Here is a 21880-nt window from a genome sequence, read left to right as displayed (position 1 = left end):
CCCTTCTCTTCCTTCCTCTCTTTTCCTCCTTTCCTTCTCTCCTTCCTCTCTTTCCTTCCTTCTTCCCTTCTCTCTTTCTTTCTTTCCTGCCTTCTTCTCTTCTCTTTTTTCCTCCTTTCCCTGTTTCCCTCCTTCTTCCCTTCTCTTTCTTTCCCTCCTTTTTTCCTTCTGTTTCTTTCCCTCTTTCCTTCCTTCTTTCCTTCTCTCTACTCTCTCTCGTTCCTTCTGTCTTTCCTCCTGTGGCCCAACTCTAGTGAGAAGGGGTTTAAAGTTTAAACCCCTTCTCTCTTCGCTCCCCTTCCCAAGGGGAGGGGAGGCTTTTGAAGATGCCTCCCCCCCTTTTGCTTTCCCTTCTGCCATCACTTCCGGTGATGTCAGGGGGCGTGACATATGCTAATAGCCCAGTAGCTCATTAGCATGCCATATGCTAATGAGCTCCTGCAGCTCTTTTTCTACGAAAAGACCCCTGGATGTCATGCTGCCAGTGTGGTGTCATTCAAATAGAAATTCCTCCTGCTGGCTCTCAGCAGGTGGCAGGCAACATAAAGGTGGAGCAGAAGGGCCACATGAACATGACTTATACTGAATCATAACACCACTCCATCAAGGTCAGTATTGTCTACTCCGACTGGAAGCAGGCCTCTACCTCATGTTTTTAAAAGTTTTTTAACAAGAAAACATGTAGACTTCTAGACAAGCATCTACACTTCAGTATAGCAATCTGTTGCAGAAATATTTTGGTTTTCTAACAATCTGGAAATTTATACTTCCAAGTATGATTTAACAATCATAAGAAATTACCCAAGTAACATAGAGAGGCGAATTGTGAGTAGGGTTGCCAATTCCTGCAGGGCTGCCAGGTCCCCTTGTCACTCCGGCAGGGGGATTTGGGAGGCATTCCGGGGGTGGGTGGGGACATTGCACGACATCTCCAGAGGTGATGCTGCTGCGTTGGGGATGTCGCACTGAGATCCTCTGGTATTTGAGTGAAACTCTACGGTTTTTTCACCCTCAAACCAAGCATCCCCGCACAATGTCCCTAATGTGACAATGTCACTTCCAAGTGACATCACTGCATCGGAGACATCACACAGTGACATCCCTGTTTAGGGGCTGGGTTCCCCACTGGCCAGCTGGTCTGCAGCAGGGAGAAGCCCCTGAAACCAGATCCTCTGCCTGGACCTGGGGCTGGCAAGCCTAAACTCCTAGAGATTTGAGGGTGAATCCTCAGATGGACAGGACTTAGGGAGGGGAGGGGAGGGTAGATCCTTTCCAGTCCAGCTTTCTCCTGGGCCATGGGACGGAGACGGCACTGGTCGTCCTCACGGACGACCTCTGGAGGTATCTGGATCAGGGCGGAACGGCAATGCTGCTGTTGTTAGACCTCTTAGGTGGCAAAAATTAACAACCTCTTAGGTAGCAAAAATTAAGATATATGTCCTTAAGGTTCCCTGCTCTAGGTTGGGATTTTGGGGGTGGAGCCTGAGGTGGGTGGGGTTTAGAGAGGGGAGGGACTTCAATGGGGTATAATGCCATAGAGTTTACCTTTGAAAGCGGCCATTTTCTCCAGGTGAACTGATCTCTGTCACCTGAAGATCAGTTGTAATCCCAGAAGCTCTCCAGTCACCAACTGGAAGTTGGCAACCCTAGATATCCTATAGCTGAATAAGCAGTTTGCAATTCATTCTCAATACTTCGATATACTTGCCATTTTTCTTATAGAAAATGAATACGTTTACAGTTTTAAATACTATAAATCTGCCAAATAGTACAATTGCATAGCCCTGACCTGGATAGCCCAGGCTAGCCCGATCTTCTCAAAATTTTACATCTGTCGTACTGATATCAGAGGTATATCATAATCTAGAATGTGCTTGCTCTCACTGGTACTAGTACTTTCATGCTTATATAGTTCAACAATCACTAAAATGTTGTTTTTCTGACACACATTTGAAGACGACCATGAAGGAGTCTTTCCATCTTAATTTATTTTTGCTAGCATGATACTGTGGGAGGGAGGGTGGTAAGTATAGCCCAGTCTTGTTAGACCTTGGAAGGTGAGCAGGGTCAGTACTTGGATGAGAGACCACCAAGGAAGACACTGCAGAGGGAGGCAAATCACTTCTGCTCCTCACGTGCCTTGGAAGCCCTTCGCTGGGGTCACCATGAGTCAGCTGCGACTCTACACACACAACAATGCTGCTAAAAAAAATTATTGTAATACCACAGAAACATTTTAAATAAACTGGTTTCAAGGCTGGTTATGAAGTCTAGAATGCAAATACTGCCATTGTATATTTAATCCAGCAGATGTAAAAAAGCTCAATCATCACTAATTTGCATCTGGTCTTGGGACACCAATCAAGGACTCCGGCAACACGGCTGAGGAGCCTTATTCCCAGTATACAGCAGATCTTTGACACAGTCATCATGACTGCCAGATCCTGGCCACAGTACAATGCCACCACTAATGATGAACAGAAGAGCTTTCAGTCCAGTGAGTGCTAGGTGACTTAAGAGGCCAATAATGTCCTTTCTGGCATTAAATATCTGCTGATTCTGGCCTGGTTCACAAATCATTTATTGCAATATTGTTTAGTGCAGATTGTGTGACTCAGAAGCTGTTTCTTCTGGATTCTGTGTTTGAATCTCTTCTAACAATAGGCCCCAGATAACGGACGTAATATCACAGGAACTACTTGTTTTAAAAATTTGTGCTTTTCTGTGGGAAGTGCAGAAAGCACATGTGAGGAAGGCACTTTGTTCTACTCATCTGACCCCTCCATATGTTCTAATAGCACAGCAGTTAGGTCCTTTACATATGGCTGCTGGGGATAGCCATAGAAGGTGCAGGGCATCAATACCAACAGAATCAATGGACACCATCTTCTACCAGCACAATGCTGTGAGTTATGATGTCAAACCAGCATCTAACTGTTATAAACAATCCTTGAACGTGGCATGGGGGCAAAAATTGCATCCCTAAGAGTATGGCCCTACTCAATTATGAAAAAATACATTATATTAAAATCCACAGGATGATTTTAAAATAGGCATAATTAAGATCAGTATTTAAAACAATTTTTATTTAAAGCAAAGTTTCACCCAACCACATTATTTAAGCAAAAGAGGAACATACAGAGAGCAAGTAAAAGGTCTGAGCTATGTAACAAAAGAAGGAACTATATTTCTATGCAATAGTCATCCCAATATGTGTAAAATTAGATATAATTTTACTTGTGGGTGTAGACTGGCAGCTCTCTAAAAGGATGCAGTGTGAACCAGCTGAGTATGTTAGTCCTAAATTCTGTTATCTAAACCTAAACCTGAAAAACATTTATGTTTTGCAAAAGCAGAAAACAAATAACCCAGACGAAAGCCTACTCTCTTATAAGGCCACTCAGTGGAACCTTCTTGGAATCCACTTAGAAAAGTTAAATAAACCTATCTAACATCAGAATAGAAGTGTTACAAATTACTAATTCCATTCCACATTCAATGGAAACATTTTAATAGCTAGTCAAGATTTTCTTAACTTATACTGGGGTGGCAGGAGCAGGCTGTAAAATATTTTTGGTTGAAAAGCTGCACACAGCCCAGTGCCACTGTCCTCAAGATGGTAGCGCTGCGCATACTGATTTTGGGATTGAGGAGTATCTTCTCACACCACACTTCACTGTTACAACACCATGCACACCTGTGAAAAAGGCCAAAGGAATGTTTATTAACTACCTTACCAGTGCTTGGCACTATTTACTGCTAGCCACTCCAGATATGAATTATGGTGGTGGTCCTCAGGTACCCTCTCCCCTGCCTTGGTAAACCAAATTGTAACATTTTATGCCCTTAATACCAAGGAGGAGAACAAAGACTGAACACAACAAGGGAAATGTTGGGGGGGGGGACTAGGGAGGTTCAGGCCCAACTTTGTACCACAGATATGTATGTCTGTATAAAACATTAAAATATGGAAAGTTAACCAGGATCTGTCAAGTTCCCCTCAGGTTTCTTAACCTTTCAGATGACCACTACAGCCTTTATAACATGCAGACCTCAACCTGCCCCAGCAGCTTTCTGATCACCCAGAAAGACTACATACCAGATCCTTATACTAGTGTGTGCCATAGCAGGCCACCACACTAAACAGTCCACATTCACCTCAAGCGACTCAAGATGAAGCAAGATCTCTATGCTTCTTAAAGGAACTTCCAAACCAGAGGTGTCAAACCCATTTGTTACAAGGGCCAGATCTGAGTTTCACTTTGTTAGGCCAGGCCACGTGTGCCATAAAATGTGATGCCAATCCACACATCTGCCCTCCTCCACCTCTCCCTCTTGCCAGGCTCTTCATTGGCAAACCGCTGGTCCACACGCATGCTCTTGTCAATCCCCCTCATGGTCACAATTTTTAAAAGTCCAAGGCCATTTGGTGTGACAGTGGCAATGCCAGCCACTCTGCTCCACCCTCCCCCATGTAGTGGCTTCACCAACCCTCACTGAGGTGGGAGGAGGTGGGTGGGAAAAAACACCATACTTCCTCTTCTCCACCTTCACTGCCATTCCTCTACACTATTTTACCTCAGCCTGTTAGCCCCACCCCCTAGCCATTTCCTTGCTATTTCCTAACAGCTTTGATCACACACACTACGTCTCGGGTACCCGCTTGCCCCCATGAGCAGCCTCCTGCCTTACCTCCCTCACCCCAATTGCTTGCAGGCCGGATAAGAGCCCTGGATGGGCCAGTTCCAGCCAAGAGGCCATATGTTTGAAACTCCTGCACTAAGCCCTATCTTTTAAAAATATATATATATATTCAATAATTTTCAACAATATACATTATATATGAGCAACAGTTAAATGACTTCACTAAAAGATAAATAAACTACATTTAACAATATGGGTGTATACTTCTATCTTAATATCTTTACCGTATAATCCAAATTAAGATGGTACAAAAAATAAATCCTCTATATAACACTTGACAAGCGGCGCGGAAAGAACATAATTTAACGCTTACTCCTTTACAAAAACAACATGTAATGAAAATAAGGGTTTGAAGGAATTATTCCCTGGTCAGTAATCTACTGTAACACGAGGAACCAAATCTCCACAAATTTAGACTGATAATTGCCAGAATTCAATTGAATCAAATTGTCTGCAATTTTTCCTATTATGAACTGATCCCAAACGTTGTCATACCAATTCAATAAAGAAGGTGATGAGTTATCTTTCCATTTGGAAGCTATTGTTAATTTGGCTGCAGCTAATAAAGTGGCAATTAAATCCTGTCTTGGTTTAACTGTCGATCGATTTGGCCAATAGTTCAATAATAGTGATTCTAGAGAAAAAGTTACCTCATGACCAGTGATCTCTTTGATTTGCACTATTATCTCTTATCAGAATTTGTTTATATGATCACAACCCCATCAACAATGGATATAATCCCAAATTGATCGCATTTTTCCAACATTTTGGGGAACCAGAATGATTAATATGCTCTAAACCCTATCTGACTTAAACCTCCATTAAAACAGCTCTTTCCCCCCCTTTGCTACTCCCCCTGCCTCAAAGTGCACTGATTGGCAGTTTCTGGATCTCTCTCCAGGCCACCAGGGTATTGGCAGAAAAAGGGATGGACTTCATTCCATCCTTTACATATACCAAAGTGCCAAAAGTGCAATTCAGAAAGGTATTTTTCTTTTTTTAAAACCCAGCACTTCCAAAGCAACTGACACCTGCTGGATTCTATGCATCAAGGAAAGATAAGACAGTACCTATCAGATTCTTACTTGGACTGCAGCAACGCAGTGAAAGCTGGGATAAAATATTTAATACATTATTACTACCTCTTGTTATTTTACCAAAACCATGTTACTTGTATACAGTCGTATAATTTGCATAACTTATGAACATAAGAAGCTGCCTTCTACTGAGTCAGACCTATCCAGCTTAGTATCCACTAAAGCAGATCCATTCAGCTGTAACTTGTAAAGACTTTCCAGTGTGAAATCATTTTTTAACAAAATGTGCCAGAGGTTGAACCTAAGAACTCTATTCTACCATGAAGGCATCACCCTTCCTCAATAACTTATATATTTAAAACCTAATTCAGCAGCCAGACTCTTCCATTCAAAATGTTCAGATAAATTCATCTGTAGCTGTATCCCTACTTCAGATTCAAGATACCAACTAAAAATTACATTTGCATTATCATCGAACTTTGAGTCTCCACTCCAAACCTCCAGAAGCTAAAAACTGCAGTAGTTGCCTCTTAAACATATAAGTGAAGTCTTTAGATTGTGTTTAAATAAACAAATGAAATTAAAACTCATGAATATTACCCATTGACATCCAATGAATACAGTGAAATAATTACAGAGTGCTATATTTCTGATGACAAACTGACTTTGTGTATAGAAAATCATTTTACTGATTTAAAAGGGCTGAGAAGATTGCCAGGTCTATCTATATCCAAATATCTGAACAGATATTATAGTAAAAGGTTTACAGATGGCAGCGATTCCAAAACATTATGTGGTTTAGATTAATTCCCGAGGGTATATTTTTCTACAGAAAATGATGTCATAGGCTGTATTTAATCAGTAACAGAAAATCACTCCAAAATACTAAAGTTACAGAAAGTAGTAAGACGAAAGGGGGTATGATTTTTTCCCCATAATGGAATGTACAGTTGGTAAACTTCCAGTCACCACTTCACTTAATTTTTGTTCTCTTTCACTTCTTGAAAAAGTGTATATTCCAACTTTCAGAAAAACTGGCAGGGGATGTAAACCATGGTACACCACAGAACTTTCTCTGAAGGAGTTAGTGTGGCTATAACTGTAATCTCTAAACATATTAAGCATCAGTTACACCTCTCAGTCCCTGAATCTTGAATAGGGAAGGCTCAGCACTAGAATAGAATAGAGTGGCTCTAAACAGGCACAGAGTCCTTCTCCTTCATCACAGAATAACCACAAACTGCTCACACACAACTGAAGTGTGGTGTGGCCAATTCAACCATGTTGGCAACTGAGACAAAAACTCCAGGTGACTGATTGCCAACTGGCTAAGTACCTCTGAAATGCCTATATTTCCTGGAAAATGAATGACACTCCAGAATTCTCAGGCATCACAAGAGGATCTCAAATGCAGTCCTAATGTATACATACTTTTCACTCCAGCTAGGGTGACAAGAAAACAAAAAGCTAGCTATGGGAGGGGGCTTTCAGATCATCAGGTGTGGCTTACAGGTAGCCCTTGCCTTATACAAAATTAGCACTGCTTAAAAGAAACGAAGGGGGGGAAGCTGTGGTACTAACAAACATTGAACACCCAAGCTCCTCCTTATCTTCACAAAACATCATCTCAGCCTTTATTTCAGAAATAACATGTCAGACACGAATAACGGCATCACACTGATTGTATATACCCTGATTTTACACGGGCAGATGATGGTAGCATTTATTACCCACATTCTTAGTGTTTCAAAGCAAGCTTTGGGGACCTGAATCCTGCCAAAGGGGCAACCCTCTCTCGCCATAACCCGCGCAGGTGCTTCGCCTGCCAGCCCAAAACTTCGGAAGAGAAGCTATATGTCACTAAGGTTGTGCCGTCTAAGGCGAAGGAATAACAAAATGTCTAGATATGGATTTTCCTCGCCCCGGAGGCACGCCGCCCAGGGCCCGTTTCCGTGCTGACGTTCTATTGGACGAGGAGAGCGAGACTGGGGAAAGCGCGGGTGAGGGATCAGGGGAAAGGGGCCAGCCCCGCAGGGACGGGGGGGGTGGGCAGCTGCCTGCTTGTCCAACGCCGCGTCTTTGGCGCTGCCGGCGGAAGCACCCTTGGGCGCGGGCGTCCTCTCACAGGTGCAGCCTTCCAGCATATACACGCCGGCGGGCCGGGTGCTCTGCTCGCTCTCGAAGTAGAAGAGCATGTTCTGATAGAGCGCGAACCACTTCTCATGCCAGCGGCTCGTCTCCGCCGTCTTCTTGGTCAGGTAACCGCGCTTGGTGCCTTCCTTGCGGGCCAGCATGGCCAGGTACAAGGCATGTCCCTCGTTGTAGCGCACGCTTTTCTGCATGATACCTCCAAGTTGGCGGTGCCTACCCGGGTCGCTGACGCCCCACTGCCTGTCCTCTCCCCTCAGCGGGCGCCCGTCGTCGTCGAGCAGCGGCGGCAGCGCCTCATGAGCGCGGTTTCTCTGGCGGCGCGGGCGAGGCGGTCGCTCTCGGCTTGTGGCGCGCTGCTAAGGAGACCTCGCGCTGGCGCTCTCCTCTGCCCTGGGGGTGGTGCTGCTGCCCCCGCCCCTCCGGCCGCTACTGCCGCCGGGGGTCGTCGCAGGTCTCCGCCACTTCGAACCCGAGGGGCTCCAGCCTTCTCAGCCCTCCCTTGGGCGCCAGGCTCATGCCTAGCCCCTCACTAAGGATGCGCCCCAGAAAAGTTGTTCGAGACGCGCTTTTTCGCAGGCTGTCGCCGAGCACGGCCCTTCCAGGTCTCCCCCCGCCCCCCCCGTACCCACACCAGCAGGCGCCAGAAGGGGAGATATCACGTGGGAGATCAGCGGTAATCGGCTTTGAGACCAATTTAAAGAGCAAAGTCGCCGCCGCGGCCGCTGCTCGGGCGCACTCGTCCTCCCTCGGAATGCGCGCGCGCCTGTCTGTGCGTGGAGCGCTGGAGCTCCCTCCGCCTCCTTCCCCTTTGCTTGCAGCCTCCAGGGGTTTATCTCCAGCCAGGCGAGCTGGCCGAAGGGAGCGAGAAGAAGACAGGCGGGCGCAGATCCCCGCGGCCTCCGGTGTAGAAAGTGTCCTCCGAGGGATGGGTGCTCTGAACCAGAGTGGCAGTGGAAGGGCACTGAAACCGCGAAGGCCGGGGCCGGGGCTGGTTGCTCTCCCGAGCTCTCTCGTGTTAACTTCTCGACGACGGGATTAAAATGAGACAGGAATAAAATGCTGTCAGATGTTTGCAGTACAGGCAAGGAGCTTCAAGGACTCGGCTTTGTATTAAATTATTTACATGTTCCAGGGCTGAGCCTTGGCTCTGGAAAGAGGTGCTGTAGCTGAGCCTTGTGCAGGTGACCACTTTGCAGGGCCAAGCAGGGAGCAAGCAATAAATAAAAAGGAGAGAGCTGCTGAAGATGGATGGTGTAGCAGCACAAAAAGCTGTCACTTGGCTTTTCTATCAGGACTCCTGGCAAGTACATGGAATGCACCAGGGCACAGTGAAGCTTTACTTGCCTTTGATATGTTGTTGAATTTCTGCTTATGCTCAAAGCCACAAGAACCCTGCCAGGAAAAACTGGCAGCCCTGTTGGTGCCCTGATAAGGTGGCTTTACAGTGTGTGTGGTGGGGGATCTTCAGGTGAGCTTGAGCCCCATGCCCTCTATTTTTTTTACCCTGCACTGCTGACACCAGCTATTCCAGAAACCGAGAGAAATTAAACACATTAGAAAAACATTTCATCTCTCTCTCTGTCTATGTCTGTGTCTTTCTCTCTTTTTGCAGTGGATCACAGCACACAGTGTGGTTTTTGTTTTTTAGAATTAGGGCTTTCAGTCTGCTAAAGAAAAGAGACAGTCGTGACTTTTGGTCAATACAATGTTCATACATTTCTCTAACCAATCAGAAAAACTGAGGATGCTTTATTTTTAGCACACTGGCTTAAATAGGAATACAAATCATAATTTTGCATAACGTACTGTCTCTGCCCCTCTGAAACTAGCGTAGGAGTTCAGTAGCAGGAGTAGGCAACCCCCATACATGCCAAGCAGTGGCATTTTGCTTGGTAAACAGGACTGGTTCTCTGCCTATGAAATTCAGGTGAGTACCTGAGGTTCTGGTAGTATCACTGGGGCTGGTGGTGTGAGATCAGGCAATGGGTTGTTATCACCTCGCAGTCCTACATAGCTGCCATCAGGTCTGAGGCAAGCCCCTCAATGCTGGCAGGACTTCTGAGGCTTCCTTGTGCTCCCAGTGTGTCTGGCTAAGTGCAGACCTCATCCCTCTCCATTTGCTGGCACACCAACATCTTCACAGGTATATATTGCATATTTTTGAGGGGGGCAGTTGGTCCAAAAATATTAAAAGCCCAGGTCTGTGGTATCAGAAAAGTTGGTTCAATGACAGAAATATGCCTAATATTGATCAAATTAAAATCCACACAAAACAAGACTTTTTTCAAAGAAAAAACAGATAAAATTAGGTTTCCTCGTAGAAATATTATGCATAAAGAAAAATTTGAAGTATTAATTTCACACCGAATGCTGTACAAATCTCTGAACGTCTGGCTTTTTAAAAAAAATTGCTGCTCCACTAAAGGATGGACTTAATAATTCGGTGCACCAGCAACACAAAGAGACTGGAGGATGGGCGCTCTATCCAGATGGATACATGCAGTGGCAATAGCATCAGTGGCTTGGGTTTGTTTATGCCTTCCAGTGCTGGAATTATGGAAGAAAAGGTAACAGGGCTGTTACTGAAAGCTAGAAACCCCACACTCTGTGTCATTGACTGTTCAATAGTGTTACCAATGCCAAATACAGCATTCTAAGAACAATCCCTAAAAAATCACAAAAGGTAGGCGGTCTCCCCCCCCCCCCCCCCCGGCCTCTGCAATTTGAGCCCTTCTTCCAAACAAGTGGTTTAAATGTGCACTGTCCCAGGGTACTCTGTTGCTGACCTTAAAGTGACCATTCTTCAAAAATTACTCCATTGTACAATTGCAAAATTAAAGAACATGGGGAAATTTGACTCAAAAGGGAAGCATTTCTCACAAAAAGGAGGCATTTCTCATTGAACTCAGCAAAACTAAGGAGACTGTGATTGCACATCAGTTGCTATTATAAATGGTAACTGTGTTTACTTTGAAAATATTTGAGTCTTACAAGTAACTGTACCTTTTGCATTTTGATCCCACTGTTTATAATTTTTCTCTGTATAACAGTGGTTATATGTTATATACTCCCACACACACTCCAAATAAGGATACATTTATTAATCAGACGGCAGTTCTACTCCATTAAAGAAGCTTATTTCACAGCAAATCTGTTAGCTTTTAAGGTGGCATGAGACTATTTTCTTCTGGCCTGAAATCAGAAAGATGTAATGAATGCCAAATAATAACAACAGAATCCAGTGTTCATTAAAACACATACGCAAATAAACAGGTTATCACTGTGGGGTGTGAGTATACACTTTTAAATGAGCCCTCAAGATCTAATTTGTTTCCCTCTCCAGGCCTGTATGAGAGAGGCCTCACCTAGGTTTTGGCTGTACTCTGTGTGTGTGTGTGTTAGTGTTCTATATTTATATGTGTTCTCTCCAGGGCATTTTTTGTAGAAAAAACCCAGCAGGAACTCATTAGCATAATAGTCCACACCCAACAGCAGAAACTCATTAGCATATTAGGCCACACCCTGACAGCACAGCTCATTAGCATATTAGGCGACACCCCCATGCCTTCTCTTAGCTTGCTTGTGCGCCCCGCAGCTGCAGGGAGCCTGGGCAAGCCCCCCCTTGAAGGGAAGGCAGTTGGACAGGCCGGGGAAGGCACGGGGAGGCATTTAAATGCCTCCCCGATCCTTCCAGGGGGGGCCTGGCCCACCCGCCTTGAAGTCACCGGGGCAGGTCACTCTCCAGGCCTTCCCTCTGAAGCCACGCATGCAGAGGTTTTGGCTGTAGTGGGCGTGGCCAACTTTGAAGCCAGACGGAACTCCATTCCTGTGCATTCCTGCCCAAAAATAGCCCTGGTTCTCTCCCAGTTGGAAGCAATAAAGGAACCTGTTGAAGCTACAGAAGCCTCCTGTGCTCTGGCTACAAAGCAGGACTAAAGAGTGAACTGAAGCAGGATAAACAATCTCACCACCACCCATACCTTAGATGATACTAGGTGGTATCAGAAGTACGATGTTCTTCTTACAGAACAAAGTTTGAGTTCACAGAGGGGCTTTCCAGGGTAGCAGTGCTGCATTAAATAGAAATGATGGAACAGTTTAAGCCCCCTTCTGAATGAAGCTTTATTGGGAATTTAGGAGAAAACACAAACAGACCCTATGCGTATGCATGCACAAAATACATCACTACTATTAATTTACTTCAAACCAAGGATGTTCAGTCACCCCACTAGGCAGATTACAAATTGTTTTTGCACCTTTGAACACAAACAAGTTTGGTTTTGAATGGATCACAAATGCTCTTTGCACATGCATAATCTCACAGTGCTTTTCCCATTTCTATCAGTCATCTGTTTATTTTATGTTGAAAATTTAATACAATAAAAAATAGATGTTCCAGTCCCACTGGAGTGAGGTAGGAAGTTATGTGGTTTGCATCTCAGTTCCTGGTTTGCTCATTTTGACCACGAACAAGAACAAGCATCAAATTATCCCAGCTTGAATACACAGTTAAGTTAAAAGGCTGACATATTCTTCCTGCAGTATCAGCTCAGCTGAAAGGTCAGTAAGACTTGCAAGATATCTACCACAAAATCCAAAATGGCAAAATCTGACTTAACCAGCTGTTTCAGTTGTCTGCAGTTAACATCTGTGTAACACTGACATCCCTCTCTTCACTAATCACCACAAAGGATTGCCAGCTACAATAATACTGTGGCATTTCAAAAGTAAACAGGATATACAGTTTACAACCTAGGTCTTCTGTCTAGCTCAAGAAACTCATATATTTCTCTCTGTGTGTCTCTTTTTGTGTGTGAGATGGTATAATTTCTGATGTAACATTTCTGGAACCCCATTTATTAACCTTTTATCCAACTTCAACTACAAAACTCTCTCTGAAACCTAGCATTTCAATACCACAGTAAACTGTGGTGGGGAAAGTAATAGCCCAAATAATGAAAATCCTGTTTCAAACTTTTTAAAAAGCAGCATTTTAAATCTTTTTAAAGTGTATAGTTCCTATTTTATGTCGCTTATTTTCAGTTACTAAGAATATTTTACATGTCTTTTAAAATTATGTTCTCAACATAAACAGGATTACATAGTGATGAGTCAGTAACTAAACATACGAAAAATCACTGTGCTTTGAAAGTGCTGTAGATTCAGGGTTCACATAGTTCAATCTCATACCTAAATGCTTCCTGATCCAGCTAGGGTGGTATACTTATGGAAACAGATTTCTGTAGTTACGCCTCCTGGGAACAGCATGTTCCAAAAGATTTGTGCTGTGCACAAGGCTTTCATGCTGCAGATCTCCAGCTTTCAGGGCTACACACACACAAACACAGAGCTCCTAATGCTAGAGCATTTCTGTCCCAGATCAGTTTTGACAGTTATTTTTTTTTTGGTTGGCAAACAACGTCCTCCCAGTCCTTCCCTCATGTGATTGGTGGTGTCAAAACTGGCCATCTGAGCCAAAATCACCAACTTTTACTTTAAAACCTAGTCTCAGCAAAGATTGCAAACAGTTGGTCTACATTTTGATGTGCTTTGAAATATTTTGGCACTGTATACACTTATTCTCCCCAAAACACAACTGGAGTATGCACACAGTACCATTATATATTACACTTAACAATGTGCATGATATTTATGAGTCAACAACCCCAAGGTATTGGTAACACATATTACCTCTGTCTACCTCATTGGCTTGTATGTGTACTTCCTAAATTGAAGAAATAACTGATTCAAATTACTGTTTCAAATCCACAAGAATCATTCTCTTGCACAAGAATCATTACTCTCCTTCTCCCATCAGCTATTTATTTATTGCACTTCTGTTTCATCTTTCTCCCCATTCTACTGTGGTGTGCTGCCCAGCAGCATCTCAGTCTGCTGCTCCCTATTTTACCTTTGTAGTGATTCCAGGTAAGCCACTTCCATAAACTTAACACTATCAGTTACTTCAGACTCCTTTCTGTTGCCACCATCCACAGCTTTTATTTAAACTGCATTTCTAAATAGTCAGTGTCAGCTTTCCTAAATTTTATTGCAAAGCCGTAGTTTAAGGACACATCACTGTCTTCCCTACTCTTTTTAATGTATATCAGGCTTGAGAGGTTAACAAAGGTTCCTGCCACACGGCAGGGAAAAGGACGGCTGATCTGCGGCTAATGTGAGCCGCACCAAAGTTGGAACGCCGCAGCGGGATCCCACGGATCCCCTGAGCCGCGGCGCTTCGCTCCCTGGCACGATCAGATGCCAGGGAGGAAGAGTCGGATGGGAGGGGGAGGCTGCCGAACTGCGCATGCTCGAGCATGCGCAGTACGGCAGGGGGCTGGGATGCGCCGGCACAAAGACACCCCAGCTGATCCCACGGCCCGGCTTACGGTGCTGTAATTGATACAACCACCTAGGTAGGTGGTTCTTTTTTAGTGCGCGTTTTCGGCGGTAGGGTCAGATCAGGGACGGGCAGGCAACGATTCCCAGATGTTGCCGTGGGATCGCGCCCGTCAGGCTCAAGCATGCGCAGTATGGCCGGGGGCCGGGATGCGCCGGCGCAAGGACACGCCGGCCAATCACACGGCCCAGCTTGAGGCGCTCTACTGGAAAGAACCACCTAGGTAGGTGGTTCTTTTTTAGTGCACGTTTTCGGCGGTAGGGACGGATCAGGGACAGGCAGGCAATGATTCCCAGATGTTGCTGTGGGATCGCGCCAGTTTGCTCCGCCCCCGTTCCGTCCCCCTCCCAGCCCAAAACGCCTCATATGAACAGGGCCAAGATAAAGTTTACACTGCCCCTGTTCACACGAGGGGTTTTGGGCCGGGAGAGGGACAGATCAGGGCCGCAGCAAACGGGCACGATTCCACAGCAACATCTGGGAATCACGTTGCGCCCGTCCTCCATCCGTCCCTTCCGCCGAAGAAGCGCACCAAAAAAGAACCCCCTAACCGGGTGGTTCAATCGAAAGGGCTGCGGCAAGTGCGGCCGTGGGATCGCCGGTGCGTCCTTGCGTCGGCGCATCCCCGGCCCAAGGCCGAACTGCGCATGCTCAAGCATGTGCAGTTCGGCAGCCTCCCCCTCCCACTCATCTCTTCCTCCCCGGCATCTGATCGTGCCGGGAAGCAACGGCGCACGGCTCACGGGATCCATGGGATCCCGCCCACAGCGTCTCTATTTTGGTGCGGCTCTAATTAGCCGCACTTTCACCGGTGTTTTCCCTGCCGTGTGGCAGGGGCCAAAGTAAACCAAAGTTTCCTTTAAAAGAATCTACTAATTATTGGGGGGGGGACACAGAACATTCATATTGGTATTATCAACTGTTTTAGCAACATAAGCAAGTGGATCTGAAGTTAACATGCACACTTCTCTGCCCCAGTTACTGAACCATCTAGATTTATTGTATTAGATCTTCATACACTAAATAGTTAACTCTAAACATTTTCATTTCCACACAACCTTTAAACTGTAAATGCCATTTTTTCCCTGACTCCATAGACTTCATCAATTACTTTTCTTCATTCTTGGCCATTACACTCTTCATTCTTCAACTGTCAGATCCTCTGTCCAGCATTCTAAAACAGACCCCCTCATTGTATGTAGAACTACAAAGTCCACCAATCCTGTACATCCCCTTTCCAATCAATAGAACAAAGGTTGCACTTACAATTAATCTAACTTTGTACTGTTCCTAAATAAAATCCTACGTCATATCTAAAACTGTGTGGTGAAGTTAGTTCATTACAGGTACCTGGCTTCATTTCCTACTCACACTAAAAGCAGTCCAGGTTGTCACAGGAAAGAGTATTAAACTTCCCTTTCCCAACTCCATGTCCCTCCTGCAGCTGCTTTTTGCAGATAATTAGCAGTGATAGAATCCCATCACAGATCCCTTGTGTCTCCTGTAATTTAATGTGAGTAAATGGGCAACTGAAGCTTTTCAGCTGCCCATCCCATTAAGCTGCTATTAAAAGCTTATGACATTTTTTCCTCTCCAGACGGTTGGCAACCTTAGGAGACACATGACTCCAGCTGCAAGCTCAATGTAACTCCTTCATTGTTGAAATGATATTTATATATCCTTTTTGTGCAACTTGCATAACCATTACACACTTAAGTGGTTCTTCAATGTGAGTCAACTGATAAGATCTCAAAAGTCAAATGTTTGGTAAGTCTAAGCTTTGATTGCTAAATGTATCAAAAGGAATTTGGTAACTATGGCAACACAATTAGCACTGAAGAAACACGTTGTATTAGGGTGAAATTTCACTACTAATAGTTTATATTTGGCTTGAATGCTGCCCAAAAGCAGACATTAGCAGCTTAGACAAATGAAAATTTATAAAGACACTTCAGCTGAATAATTCTGGAACTAGGTTTAGGGATTTCTGTTTGACAGGAAGTAAGGAGCCAATGGAAAATCAATTGATACAGTCGGCATCCCAGTGAAGAGGAAACAAGCTTTAGATGTATGCTTGATGCCTAATACACAGACAAAATCCTCTGTACCAGACTGTCTGCAGGCTTTCTAACAGAGTGTGATTTATTTCAGTAGAAGCGGAACTCATAAACCAGATGTATCTACCATTCCATTCTCAATAGTCCCCTAAAATAATCCTAATCTATTATGCCATGAGAACCTCAGTGCTTATGTGACCCAGTGGTAATTCACACATTATTTGTGTATAATCCACAATTATTTAGAAGTATGTTGCTGCATTCCTTAGATCCATGCCATAATAAACTAGAGTGATTTAACTGTTGATCTATTTGGCAGATTTACCTAGCTATAGATGAGTGGCTTCTAATAGCTGCCATGAAAATCGGTCCCAGTGGCCACCAGTGGCTGTTTGTGTGAACTGAGTTTAATTCTAGAAAAAAGCTACAAAAGGTGGAATCCTGAGTTGTACAGAATTTATATTCCAGCCTGCTCAATCAATATTTTTATTTTTTTTAATTTATTAGAAGGTCCTATTACAGTATCACAAGCTACTTTTTGTATCTTCACTCCAGTTACATGAATACTTGCCATGCAGCAAGTGAGCTATTGAAGAAACACCTAGAATTGGTTGAGCAGTTTTTCAGAATGCTTACCATAATGTAGACTTCCTTTAATGTATTGAAGGCCCATCTTCTATAATCCCAGGGATCGCATTATTACAGACTCTGGTGTGGAGGCCAGAAATGTATTTTTTAACAAAGTCTGGCCTCATAGGTCAATAACAGTAAGGGTTTCACAATTCACTTTCATCTTCAAGACCACCACTGTAGGTCAGAGGCATATCTTGAATGCTAATGAAATGCAGGGTATTCTTGAACCATGCAGCCTTTAACAAATCCTGACTAAATGATGTAGTTCTAGTTTATGTTTTTAATTAGTATTACAGATTTCCTCAATATTAATAGTTTTCTTCGAAAGTTGATGCCAGTGGAATTTAGTACTACAAAATGTTGTCGTTATTATCACTTACTATTGTACTCATTTGGTATGATTGAGTTTGCTCATCCTGGAAAGCTGAACTAGTTTTCTACCCAAGGGTATGTCTTTATGTTTCTCTGTTGTTCATCTGTAATGCAAGTTGACAAGCACTATTAACAGAGAGCAAGGAAAATGAAGGGTCTGGATTTGATGTTACTATTGTATAAAGACTGTACTTGAAAAAATTGATTGAAGAGTTGAGACTCGGGATTCTGTTATTAGAGTAGAAATTAATAAGAATGAAAAGATAAAATCTCTACAGAGTAGGAATCATAAGTGAATTAATTTATAGTCTAAAGTTTATTTCATGTTATTTGTCATTCTGTTTCAAATCTTGTCATGATTCATAAGACATTTACACAGTGTTACCAGTTGTAGCACAATGCAGTTGGTTATACACATCCCATGGAAAACATAGCAGTGTAGACAGATGACATTGATACTCCAGACCGTGTTCCCAATTGGGGCAAACAATACCGCTGAGGAAGTTTCAGGTCAGAAAAATGGTGTGGAAGAGGCTGGAGTCTGCACCCCTCTCCCTTTTGCTGCAGTCCCTACAGCACTTGAAAAATTAGATCACAGCCCCATAGCCAGGAATTTTTCCAGGAGGGGGCAAACTAAGTTAATTTGAATTAATTTAAAATAAATTAATGTACAATTTATAATTTTAAAACAAATTAATTTAAACTGAGATAATTAAATTTAAATTAAATTACTGGAGGAGGTTGAAGACTGTGGCAGCATTTGGGGGGCTGGGTGGGCCTGGCATGTGCTTTTTTTTAAGCCTCCCATAGGGGATTTTTATTGCATTTTCTATAAACTACAAAGAAACAAGGGAAGGTATCCAAAAACTATGGGTGAAAGTAAAGAAACCTACTAAAAACCCAAGAGATGGAGGTTATACAGTACTTAAACAAATTAGCTTTGAGGGTTTTTTTACAAACAAAATTTGTAAATGTTGAACGTGATCTTCAAATCTTTCGCTTGTGATATCCAATCCAGCAAATCCGACTATACAAAGAGTAATACAGAAGCTCAATTAATAAACCGCTTTAGCAAACCATGGAAAACATCAGCATCTCATATTAACAATCTCATTCCCCCCAAAAAAAGCCTTATTTGGGGAAATAAAAAAATCCCCCCATATTAAAGTCAAGTCCTCTTCAGTAAGTATGATTTCTATCTTGTTTTCTCTTCCTTCGTTACAATCTTCCTCTACTTAGTCTTCTACTCCCATTGTCCAATGTTATTGCAGCATTGATGATAATCCATTTTTTAAGATTAGGTTCATTTTTCTGTTGTTGTTTCCCTTTAAACATTAACATTTGTGGTCATCATATCCTCTGGAGAATCTAATCACATTCTCACCGGGCAGATCAATACTCAGATATGTCCATAGATCATATCCTCACTATATAAACCGCTTTTAATCTTAGACCAGTCCCAAAACATCCTTTAAAACTTGCCTTAGACTCTCCTCTTCGCTTCTTCGAACTCCGCATAGTCTCCACATCGCTTATTATTCCCATTTGCAATTTAAAGGTGATTCTCGAATAATGTCTCTATTCTACTGCAAAGCCTTACAATTGACTGCAATGCAGTGAAATTTAGCTTAAAGTCCAGGAGATGGTGCCAAACATTTATACTTTGGAAGAGTCTATGATTATTTCCGGTCATATGACCTAAACGACCAAACACACAGTTCTTGAAGAAGGCTAAGACTCCATTCCACTTTCAATCGCCATTTTTAGGGTTGATTACTTTTTAAAATTTTTGCTCAAGTCCCAAGTGTTTGCTTGATCACTTGAACGCCTCTTGAAAACTCTTTATAATAGTCCGTGATCGCTTTTTTCACCTCCCCCCAATCCTGCTTCAGTACTCTGATGCATATGTGCAGGGGAAAGTTTCCTCCCCCCCTCACTTTCTTGGGAGGGGGGCTTCAGGCACTTCTCTGCTGTCTTCACTTTAACCAAACTCACAATTCAACGTCGATCTCAGCATCACCGCAGAGATCTTGCCATAAAATACAAGTATTGTTAAACCTCTAAACGCTTGTCCCGGTGTGCGACCATGAGTCCAATGCTGGGAACTCAACAGTGGTACCATCGGGGCAGGGAGTAGCCCCCTTTCGCTGGCCGGTTGCTCTCCAAATGCCCCATGGCTAGGAGCCCAATGCAAGGACTCCAGGGGGGATGTGGACAATCGCACCCCCTCCCATCCACTGGTTCATGGCACGCATCTCTCGGAGCTCCGAGAAGCTGCGGCTATCGTTAGGGTGCTGAAAACCGGAACTCTGGCATGTGCTTTTTTGTTGTGTCTGCCGCAATTCTGCATTGGCTTCTTGACCAACTGCTTTGGGAGCTAGAGCGGGGTGTGTGTGTGTGCAGGGCAATAGCCCAAGTGACCTTTCCTGGGAGGCAGTGCAGCGTGCCTAGCAAGCTGGTGGGGATGGACTGTATGCAAATATCTCCCCCCAGTGCTGTTTAGCATTCAGTATTCTCCCTTCCCTTCACCTGTCTTCTCTCCACTCTTCCGCCATGCCTTGACCCACATCCTTCTCTGCCCTCGATATATTTGCATTAATTAACTGCACGAGTTCATATTAGGGTGGGGGGATTTGATAGGAGGCACTGTCCCATGTGTCCCACCACTGGCTATGGCCCTGGATCCTCACAGATGGTATTTGGCTGTATGAAAATTTAAATCAGGTTGGGGAACCTGAACCTGACATTTAAAAAAGGTAACATTTTGTTTGACCCTGAGTCATGAGCAGGAAGCATAAATAGATCCCTAATTTCAAAACCAAACAGACACACGCCTGTGAAACAATCTAAACATTTGTTGAACAGTATCATTTGTGTAGTTCTAAAAGCAAGTCTGATTAATAGAACTGGCAATTCTCTTGCTGTAGCAAGAATTCTGATCCTTTTCAAACTCCCATTGTATTCCATTTTTTTAACCGGTTGCTAATGGATTTTTTTTCTTTTTAAAAGGATTTTATTAAGGATTTTATAACAGAAAGATTTTAAAAACAGTAAAGGATATAGATATAGATATGAAGAAAAAAGATATACAGAAATAGAGAAATATAAATAAAAGACTTCCATTTTTTTCTATGACAAATATTAATTCTCTTCTCCCTGTTACTTACAAAAAAATTATTTTCCCTTAATCATCAAATCCACAAATCATCAGTTTTGTCCCCTATTGCATGCAAAAAGTCTATAAGGGGTTTTTAATTGGCAATAAAGGCAGATAATGTCTTTTCTCTAATTAAAGCAGTAAGTTTAACCATTTCTGCAAGTTCCATTATTTTCACCATCCATTCCTCTTTTGTAGGTAATGTTGGACTTTTCTATTTTTGTGTAATCTTGCCACTGTTGTCATGTACAAAAAATATCTCCCCCCAGTGGTATAAAAACAAGGTTCTATGGCTTTTCCCAACTGTCTGTCCATTAGGCCCAGAAGAAATGCCTATGGTTTAATTTCTATCTTAATCTTTAAAATCTTCTGAAATAAGAATGTATTTGCATCCAAACATTTTTAGCCTTATTGCAGATCCACCATAAATGATAAAATGTCCCTTCATGTTGTCCTCATTTTCATCATCGATTGGAGATATTTTTGTACATTTTAGCTAATTTCTTTGGTGACATATACATTACATAATTTTATAAAAATTATCTTTAAGACTAGAACTTAATGTAAATTTAAGACCTTTCTTCCACTTATATTGCCATTGTTCCATTTGTATATTATGTCCAACATTTTTGCCCATTTTATCATACATTCTTTCACTCATTCTTCCTCTGTCTTGAATTTCAATAATAATTTATACGTTTTAGCAATAACATGTTCATCTGCTGAGGCGAGAGGCGGTCGCTGCCGACACCACCGCCGCCAGGGCCCGGTAGCGCCGTCTGCCGCGGAGGCTTTTCTCCCCTGTCACCCTTCCTCATGAGCCTGGGCAGCCCCGTTTTCAAAGAATAAGATGGATTGTTCAAAAGCCACACGTTCTTTTGTCTATTTTAAACCTTTCTAGTAATTGTGCATTAAAAAAACCATCGACAACTATATCCTTCTATTATCAAGTCTTCTCTTAATTTCAGTTTACATTCCCCTTAAGAAAAGTCTAATATATCATGGTATGTTAACCAATTATGCTTAGTTATCATTTCTCTTCTGTTGAAAGCTCTTTTGTAGATAGCCACAAAGGTGTTTTCAGACATAACCTAAGTTCAGCATCCTCACTTTACACAACTCAAATTGCCATGACAACCAAGCATCCCAGTTAAGTCTTTATCTTATCTTTTTGTTGTAGTACATCTTCCAGTTAGAAAAGCAAACAACACTTGTGGCTTAACTCTTTCATTTTCTAGAGCTCAAATCAACAGGACAACAAAATGTCCTGGTTTGAGTCTTTATCTTACAGAAAACAAAGATTAGTTCCACGCAGATCCAGTCTAGTATTCTTCCGCTAACAACTTTATCCAAACACACTTTCGTCAGA

General features: G+C 43.0%; 1 protein-coding gene across 1 annotated transcript in view; it reads right to left on the bottom strand.

Moving 5' to 3' along the window:
* Positions 1-8083, bottom strand: part of RASGRF2 (Ras protein specific guanine nucleotide releasing factor 2) — a 150909-nt gene extending 142826 nt beyond the window's left edge. The window contains exon 1 of the mRNA XM_015428113.1: positions 7799-8083. Within this exon, the coding sequence (XP_015283599.1) occupies positions 7799-8083 (285 nt within the window). The remainder of the gene's footprint in view (positions 1-7798) is intronic.
* Positions 8084-21880: the final 13797 nt, after the last annotated feature.

The sequence above is a fragment of the Gekko japonicus genome, unplaced genomic scaffold (assembly GCF_001447785.1).
Source record: "Gekko japonicus isolate JY-2015 unplaced genomic scaffold, Gekko_japonicus_V1.1 scaffold1275, whole genome shotgun sequence".
In the NCBI taxonomy this organism is placed as follows: domain Eukaryota; kingdom Metazoa; phylum Chordata; class Lepidosauria; order Squamata; family Gekkonidae; genus Gekko; species Gekko japonicus.
This window is presented reverse-complemented; position numbering and strand designations above follow the sequence as displayed.